We start from the raw sequence: 9320 nt of genomic DNA, 5'->3' as shown, positions 1-9320 counted from the left end.
TTACTACTTTTATGTTGAACAGTAAAATACCACTTACAAAAGACATAGTAGCCTGCAGTGACCTTAATCAATGTAATTTGAGTTTATAGAAATCACCTGTTGGAATTGACAAGCCAACCGGGGGGCATATGGAAAATAAATTTAACATAAGTTTGATTATTAATCCCATGAAGGGACCTCTCAATTCCAAGTATTGGATATTTAAAGATTACTTTAAAAGCAATGCAATCATAGAGGATCCCAGACATACAACTACAGGATCAATGAAAAACAACCAAGCCGTTGTTAAACATGGCTTGGTGGTTTTGAGTAAAACTTCCAGTGTCTGTTTCATGTGTCATAGAAGTATTTGAATTTCAGGAGACTACCTTTTAACTCAAGAACCTTATAAGAATTTCATGTACAGTGCCATCATTTGTGGAGAGAATTAACCTTGTGTTAAGTAGTTATGTGTTCGTTTTAGCTGAAGAGTGACAGAGTTAGATATAGGCACATTTCAGACCTTTCTCTTGGTGTGTTATTTGAATTTTTTGGTCCCAGAGTGGTTTTCTTGTTAACCAATTTAATACTGGACTGCTTTTTTCTCCTTCAAGAGTTCTGAGTCCAGTGCCTTCATTATCAGTACAAATGAAACAGTTATACTACATGTCTTGTTCAGAAGAGGAGGCAATATAAACCAGATTGATACAACACTGAAGAAATAGAAAAAATGCTGAGTAAACATAGTTATGTAATTTGTGTTAGGGAATAGATATGGTATTATTTAACTGGGTTTAATACAGCAGGTTTGCTTCTAGTCTTTTTCTTCCCCCCCAGTATGGATAATATTTTTATTTGGAAAAAATGTAAATACAGAGAAATCCAGGAAATAATATAACATACCTATTTACCAATCACTGAGAATTCACAAATTGGAATCTTTTAAAAATCATTGTTCATTTCAGGCCTTTCTAGAAAATAAAATAAATTATTAAAGATAAAGTTCAGTTTCCTTTGAAACATCCCCTTCGTTCTTTTTCCTTGTCAACCCTCCCAAAGATAACCATCATCACGAATTTGTTGTGTATTATTCCAGTTCTTGTTTTTATACCTTTATGTTACATCCATCCATCCACCCGTAATACTGATTTGTGCATGTTCTAAAATTTGTATAAGTGGAGGGGCATGGTGGCTCACACCTGTAATCTCAACACTTTGGGAGGCCAAAGTAGGTGGATCATCTGAGGTCAGGAGTTCGAGACCAACCTGACCAACATGATGAAACCCCATCTCTACTAAAAATACAAAAATAGCCAGGTGTGGTGGTGTGCACCTGTAATTCCAGCTACTGTGGAGGCTGAGGCAGGAGAATTGCTTGAACCCAAGAGGTGGAGGTTGCAGTGAGCCGAGATTGCGCCATTGCACTCCGGCTTGGGTGACAGAGCGAGACTTCGTCTCAAAAAAAAAAAAAAAGAAAAATTTGTAGAAGTGTAGTCCTGTTGTATACTCTGTTTCTTCACTCTGTCACTTGACATTATAATGGAAGGGTATACTATGTCTAGCTATATTGTGATTGCTGATATATTTGGACTTTTTATGTTTTCTGTTCTTTGTTTTCCTTTGTTCTTTACTTTCCTGCTTTTTATTGGTAAATATGTTTTGTTCCACCCCTCCTGATTTGGAAGTTTATAGATCCTATTTCTGTTCTTACATTTCTTAATGGTAACTTTAAATTTTATTTTAACAAAGTCTAAAATTACTCTCTATATGTATCATCCTCCAGAACAAAACCAGGAGCATAGTATGCTTTAACTTCTTACCTACCGACCCCACTTCTATCTTTCATGATTGTTATTGTCTAAAGCTGTGCTATATGGTAGCCATTAGCTGCATGAGTTTATTAAACACTTAAGAATGAGGAACTGAATTTTTTATTTAATTTTAATCAATTCAAGTTTAAAAACTGATATTAGAATCAGCGATTGGTAAATTATAAATGTTTGGAACAACCTCGGTGAAACTACTATAAATTTTATGAATTCTAAATACAGATTAGATGTTCCTGATAAAAATTTAGCGTTTGAATAAAGATGTGCTCTAAGTATAAAATGAACACCAGATTTTAAAGCTTTAGTACAAAAAAGTCTGAAACGTCTCATTAATCGTTTTTTTTTTGCATTAATTACAGGGTGAAACAATAAAGTTTTAGATATATTCAGTTAAATAACATTAAAATTAATTTCACCTGTTTTCATGCTTTTTTTAATGTGGCAATTAGAAAATCTAAAATTATATGTTGTATTTCTCTGTAGGACAGAACTGCTCTAGAGTTTCTATTGAAACTTAAAAGCACAATAGGTAATGTTATCTACAATTAGTAGTTAATTAGACTTATTAGTATATTTTTTACATTTTTTTCTTATATACTTTTCCTTCCTTCTAGATTTGTTTTTCTTATTACTAAATTTGATCCTTTAGTAATAGATTCTTGTTGAAAGACAGACTTTGTTGGAAGTGAACTCTCCTTATGTTTGTATTCTGAAATGGCTTTATTTTGCCATCACTCCTGAATGATAGGTAGGTATAGAATTCTAGGTTGACAGTTTTCCTCAACTCCTTGAATAGTACTCTATATTTTCATACATTTGTATCTGTTGTTGTTGAAGTAATTCTTTATAGGTAATCGGTCTTAACTCTGATAACTTTAAGGATTTTTCTCATTTTCCTTGATGCTTTGTAGTTTTATTACAATATATCCTGCTGTATTGTCTTGTTTGTTTTGATTTGTTTTCACTTTGTTCCTTGGTGTGAGTGTTCAAATCAGAGAGTCAAGACTTTACTTTGGGAATGTAGTCATTATGTCTTTTCCTTCCTACTGATAACCTCTTTCTCTGCTTCTGAAATGCCTATTAGATGGTTGTGGAGCTTCTCAATTAACCACGTCACCTAACCTCTCTTTTGTTCATCCTTTTGTTGTTCTTTGTTGCATTCTGGGTTAATTCCTCAGCAGTCTATGGCAGTTCCTGCTGTGTCTGGTCTAGAGTTTATCCATGTTTTGAGTTTTTTATTTCAATGAACCTGCTTTTATTTGCTTCAAAATTTCTATTTTGTATGAATCAAAAACATTTTAATATAAAACATGCATATGTAGTATCTAAATAAATGAGTTACATAATAATAAACCAGCATCTAGCTTAAGAAATATACCTCTTACCAATGACTTTGTCTTTCCCAGTCAAATTACCCTCCCTTTCCTCAGCGAAAGGTAACCTCTGTCATGATTTTGCAGTTATCATTTTTATGCTTTTCTTTATAGACTTTCCTTGTATTTGTATTTTCAAACTTTATTTAAAATCATGCCATGACTTCCCTTTTTTGCCCAACATTATGTTTGTGCGATTCATCTCTGTTGATGTGCATACACATAGTTCATTTGTGTTCACTGCTACATATTATTTTATTATATACCACAGTGTATATATCCTTCTGATGACATATATTTAGGTTGTTTCGACTTTTTAAATTTAGCTAAGTATATATTTTTTCAACATCCTTTTATTTTCATGCTTTCTATATCCTTGAGTTTTTGGTGTCTCTTTTAAGTATCATATTGTTGTATAAGTGTTAGTTACCTATATTGTGTATTATTTTTAAGTCTTAAAATCTGATTGAGCAAGCATTCTTTCCCTCCCCACTCCCCATTGTTTTCCTTCTTGGGGTGTGCCAGAGGGGATGAGAAACAAAGCTTAGGGCTGGTACAGGGTGAGAGAACATACAGGAGTATCCTCACATAAGCAGCTTCCTTAAAAGGCACAAGAAACTAACAACAAAAAGTTAAAACATCTCTTGCAGAGATGGATATGTGCATGAGACCTTTTTATTTGACCATGATTTGGGCCCTCTTGACCATTCTTGGTTCAAACTGGATTAGTGTAAGCCTATTGTGTCTTGGAGAATGGAGCAAGAGCTCCCTTTGCCTTGGCAGTCCCTGCATCCCATCTAACTCTCCTCATCTTTCACATCCACCTGCCAGAAGGTTGAAGTACATCTGAGATCCCCTATATCCACCCCCAACCTTTTGTTTCCCCCTTTTCTTTGTTTTTATTCCTCACAATCCCTTGGCACAAAAAGCTTTGGGTTTCTGTTTTAATCCCTTAAAACCATGCTCTCTTCCTTCCTGTCTCCGGCCTGTGGCTTAGTGTTAATTGATGGAGAGGGTTATGTGATAAGACAGCTTATAATGGTAGGTCTTTCCAAAATAGTCTACCTGTTACTCAGTGCAACAAAAACAGATAACCAGTTTGCAGGGAATCTGGATGTAAGGAAATGTGATCAACTTTAAGGCTCTGTTGAATATAGTTTCATACTGTATAATTCAGAAGACTAAAGATCTTTTTTATCGCATAACCTCTGCATAACAATTTACAGTTTATGAAATGCTTTCTCCAGTATCTCACTTGATCATAAGCAGTACCCTTTGAGTTTGCTGTCATTATCATCTATCATGGATGAAGGAGACTGAGCCTCTGTGATCAAATCACTGTCCCAGATCATACAGCTTCTAGGTAGAGAGCCAAGATTCCAGCCAGGTGTCTTGAGCTCACATCCTGCATTCATACCATTGTATCACACTGATCCCCAGTAAAGATGGATTGTTCCTGACTGCAGATGTATTAAATGCTTGTTAATAGAAAGCCGTTGTGGGAGACTGCCAGAGAAACCAGCTTTGCTAGCTCTTCACATCCAGAGCCTTATGTTCATTCATCTGAAGGCATTCACATTTTCAGTGTACCTGCCTTTTTTATGCAGTGCCTTTCCAACTTTCTCTATTTTGAATAATTTACATCCCATACAAACATTATTATGTCAGTATTTAGAGATTGAACTCCATCATATTGCCTGTCACTAATCCACTGCATAGAAAAATATGAAAATATTGTCATTAACATCAGTTTTTCTTACAATAGCTATGTAGTGCTGTGTTAACTGCCTATCAATTACAGGTAAAGAGTACCCTAGACTGAAATCTACTGAGTGACCTGACAGGTCTGAATGAAAGCCCAGCACTCCTAGACAACCAAGGATCTGTTGTAGTCAGAAGGGTTAAGTTTGTAGCCATGGAAGTGAGCAAAGACCAGTGGTCCACCTAGGAATTATCTTTGTATGCTCAGACTGAGATTTTGCCACAACTGACTGATTAACACAAGATCAATGAATGAAATATTCCTGTGCAAGAGAGTGGGGAACAAAAAAGAGAAAACGGTTTCTTCATAATGGAGAAGGTTCCATGGAGGAGGGGAGATGGTTGATTGGGAAACAAGAGAGAAATCCATGACATGTGAGGTTCTGGAAAGAGGGCATATGATAGGCTATGGGTAACAGGCAGCTCTAGGTAACAGAGAAAGGTCCCTGGGTCCTTTGCCTTGAAGAAAAGCTTTTGTCTTTCCTAAAGACTTTTATGTATACTTAGGACCTTTGTTTTGCATACTTTTTTTATGACCTAAGTTTTTTAATTTAGCATTATTTTATGTGGACTTTCATGTATTCTCATTGCCTAACTTTTTAATGCCATTCACTGTTATATAAATATGCGAATAATAGTTTGCTTAATCATTTCTCTATTATTTACTGATAGATGAATTGCTTCCACTTATTCCATATTAGAAATAGTACAAATAAAGCCATATTTTTACAAAGAGTTTCTTTTTTTGAGTCCGGGTTCCAAAATTGAAATTACTAGGTCATATTAGTCCTCTGTGTCTTTTTCATATTGCTAAGTTGTTCTTTGAAATGATTATATTGATTTACAGTGTCACTAGCCTCAAACAGTAGGTTTTATGATCTCTTGAATTTTGTTCTCATTTTATCAGATGAGGCATTACCACATAGCTGTTTTATTTTGCTGAGCCAAACATCGTGTCAAATGTCAGTTTGCTATTTGTATTTTTTTCTAACGGGTGCTCTATTCAGATCAGCAGCCTATTTGTGCCATAGAGACTGAGTATTAACTTTCCAACTTCATGTAGTTTTAAAATGTTAGTCTAGTTTTCTAATTAGTTTGTTTTAATATTATTTAATAACTCTTAGACAATAAAAAATATTGGGACATGTGGAGTGTCCAATAAATCCAAAGTATATTTTACTTTAAAAATAAAGAAAATATAAGGTATGTTTTTTCCCATAGTATACACATCCTGTAAAGGAGTCAGATTTGAGCTGTCACAAGAGGAGGCAGGTGCCGCCGCAGGGGATGAATCAAAACCTGGAAATAAATCAGCTGTGGGTGGCACGTAGCCTGGCTGTCATGCCGAGGCTGGGAGTTTAGTAGAGATACTGGAGTTGATAATGGAAAAATAGTAATCTATGATAAATTTGTCAGTTCATATCAAGAAATGGGCTAGAAATCAAGGCTAGGCAAGGATGGGATGAAAATGTGCTTTTGTGGTTGGCCTGGGCTTTACCAGCATCCTGCCCTTATCTTAAAGGAATGGAGTGACTGGAACAAGCAAGTGGAACAAGAGGGTGGCTCCCAGGCATTCCTGCCACTGACCTCTGGCCCCTGTTCTTTAACTGGAATCGTCAAAGATAAATGAAAGTCGCTTAGGGTGAATGCACATTGAGAACAGGGAATCGCATCATTCTTTCACCGTTTCTGCTTTAAAAGTCGAGCAGTTACGCAGCTATCTACCGTGTGTGTGCATGCATGCACGTAGGTGTGTACAAGACATACCCTGTTGTAACTTAGTTTTTCTCTGTAAAAAAATCTGTTGGCTTATCTTGTCCTGGGAATGAGGTAACTTTTTAAAAACATTTTTCTGATGTGTATTTTCCAATTTAAATACAATTCACTGAAATGTTTTCTTTCTAGTCTCCAGAGAATACAGAGGGCAAAGATGGATCCAAAGTAACTAAACAGGAGGTAAGTATATCTTTGACATCCTATATTTAATTATTTACATTAAAACGTTTAATATCGTTAGGATTGTCTGCATCTGAATGAACTGCGGACAGTCATATGAACAAAGTTTAATATGAATGAACAAGGTTGTTAAGACTACATAAAACAGCAATAAGTGTCTATATGTAGTCTCGCTTGGCCTAGGTATGTTTCAGTTGGATATATTGATGAGGCATTTTCCACTTACTGTGTTGTTTATATTTCTACCTGTCAGCCCTGCTTTCCGTTAAAGCAGATACTGAGAATTCCTTCTGGGCAAAGAGTAATATAGTAGGTGAATTCATCAAGGAGAACAAAGTCTGCCTTTCACAGCAAGAAAATGAGAGACCGTAGATCTCATAAATTCTATGCTCCAATGAGTAGATTATAAATCAGTTTTTAGGTTCTGAATATTTTGCCTGAGAAGGAGCATCTCTAAAATCAAAAACTATAGGCCAGGCACAGTGGCTCACGCCTGTAATCCCAGCACTTTGGGAGGCTGAGGCACGTGGATGATGAGGTCAGGAGATAGAGACCATCCTGGCTAACACAGTGAAACCCCATCTGTACTAAAACTATAAAAATTTAGCCGGGTGTGGTGGCGGGCGTCTGTAGTCCCAGCTACTCGGGAGGCTGAGACAGGAGAATGGCATGAACCCGGGAGGCAGAGGTTGCAGTGAGCCGAGATTGCGCCATTGCACTCCGGCTTGGGTGACAGAGCGAGACTTCGTCTCAAAAAAAAAAAAAAAGAAAAATTTGTAGAAGTGTAGTCCTGTTGTATACTCTGTTTCTTCACTCTGTCACTTGACATTATAATGGAAGGGTATACTATGTCTAGCTATATTGTGATTGCTGATATATTTGGACTTTTTATGTTTTCTGTTCTTTGTTTTCCTTTGTTCTTTACTTTCCTGCTTTTTATTGGTAAATATGTTTTGTTCCACCCCTCCTGATTTGGAAGTTTATAGATCCTATTTCTGTTCTTACATTTCTTAATGGTAACTTTAAATTTTATTTTAACAAAGTCTAAAATTACTCTCTATATGTATCATCCTCCAGAACAAAACCAGGAGCATAGTATGCTTTAACTTCTTACCTACCGACCCCACTTCTATCTTTCATGATTGTTATTGTCTAAAGCTGTGCTATATGGTAGCCATTAGCTGCATGAGTTTATTAAACACTTAAGAATGAGGAACTGAATTTTTTATTTAATTTTAATCAATTCAAGTTTAAAAACTGATATTAGAATCAGCGATTGGTAAATTATAAATGTTTGGAACAACCTCGGTGAAACTACTATAAATTTTATGAATTCTAAATACAGATTAGATGTTCCTGATAAAAATTTAGCGTTTGAATAAAGATGTGCTCTAAGTATAAAATGAACACCAGATTTTAAAGCTTTAGTACAAAAAAGTCTGAAACGTCTCATTAATCGTTTTTTTTTTGCATTAATTACAGGGTGAAACAATAAAGTTTTAGATATATTCAGTTAAATAACATTAAAATTAATTTCACCTGTTTTCATGCTTTTTTTAATGTGGCAATTAGAAAATCTAAAATTATATGTTGTATTTCTCTGTAGGACAGAACTGCTCTAGAGTTTCTATTGAAACTTAAAAGCACAATAGGTAATGTTATCTACAATTAGTAGTTAATTAGACTTATTAGTATATTTTTTACATTTTTTTCTTATATACTTTTCCTTCCTTCTAGATTTGTTTTTCTTATTACTAAATTTGATCCTTTAGTAATAGATTCTTGTTGAAAGACAGACTTTGTTGGAAGTGAACTCTCCTTATGTTTGTATTCTGAAATGGCTTTATTTTGCCATCACTCCTGAATGATAGGTAGGTATAGAATTCTAGGTTGACAGTTTTCCTCAACTCCTTGAATAGTACTCTATATTTTCATACATTTGTATCTGTTGTTGTTGAAGTAATTCTTTATAGGTAATCGGTCTTAACTCTGATAACTTTAAGGATTTTTCTCATTTTCCTTGATGCTTTGTAGTTTTATTACAATATATCCTGCTGTATTGTCTTGTTTGTTTTGATTTGTTTTCACTTTGTTCCTTGGTGTGAGTGTTCAAATCAGAGAGTCAAGACTTTACTTTGGGAATGTAGTCATTATGTCTTTTCCTTCCTACTGATAACCTCTTTCTCTGCTTCTGAAATGCCTATTAGATGGTTGTGGAGCTTCTCAATTAACCACGTCACCTAACCTCTCTTTTGTTCATCCTTTTGTTGTTCTTTGTTGCATTCTGGGTTAATTCCTCAGCAGTCTATGGCAGTTCCTGCTGTGTCTGGTCTAGAGTTTATCCATGTTTTGAGTTTTTTATTTCAATGAACCTGCTTTTATTTGCTTCAAAATTTCTATTTTGTATGAATCAAAAACATTT

The 9320-nt window shown here is 35.1% G+C and overlaps 1 protein-coding gene across 6 annotated transcripts in view; it reads left to right on the top strand.

Moving 5' to 3' along the window:
* The window catches only part of HMGN3 (high mobility group nucleosomal binding domain 3), a 39858-nt gene that overhangs the window by 12322 nt on the left and 18216 nt on the right, over positions 1 to 9320 (top strand). For all 6 annotated transcript variants that reach the window (XR_001002695.1, XM_011950268.1, XM_011950263.1 and 3 more), the window contains exon 2: positions 6848 to 6898. Coding sequence is in view for 5 of the 6 variants with exons in the window: in XM_011950268.1 (XP_011805658.1) it covers positions 6848 to 6898 (51 nt within the window). In the remaining variant the exon portion in view is untranslated. The remainder of the gene's footprint in view (positions 1 to 6847; positions 6899 to 9320) is intronic.

Source organism: Colobus angolensis, unplaced genomic scaffold (assembly GCF_000951035.1).
Source record: "Colobus angolensis palliatus isolate OR3802 unplaced genomic scaffold, Cang.pa_1.0 Scaffold304, whole genome shotgun sequence".
Taxonomy (NCBI): domain Eukaryota; kingdom Metazoa; phylum Chordata; class Mammalia; order Primates; family Cercopithecidae; genus Colobus; species Colobus angolensis.
This window is presented reverse-complemented; position numbering and strand designations above follow the sequence as displayed.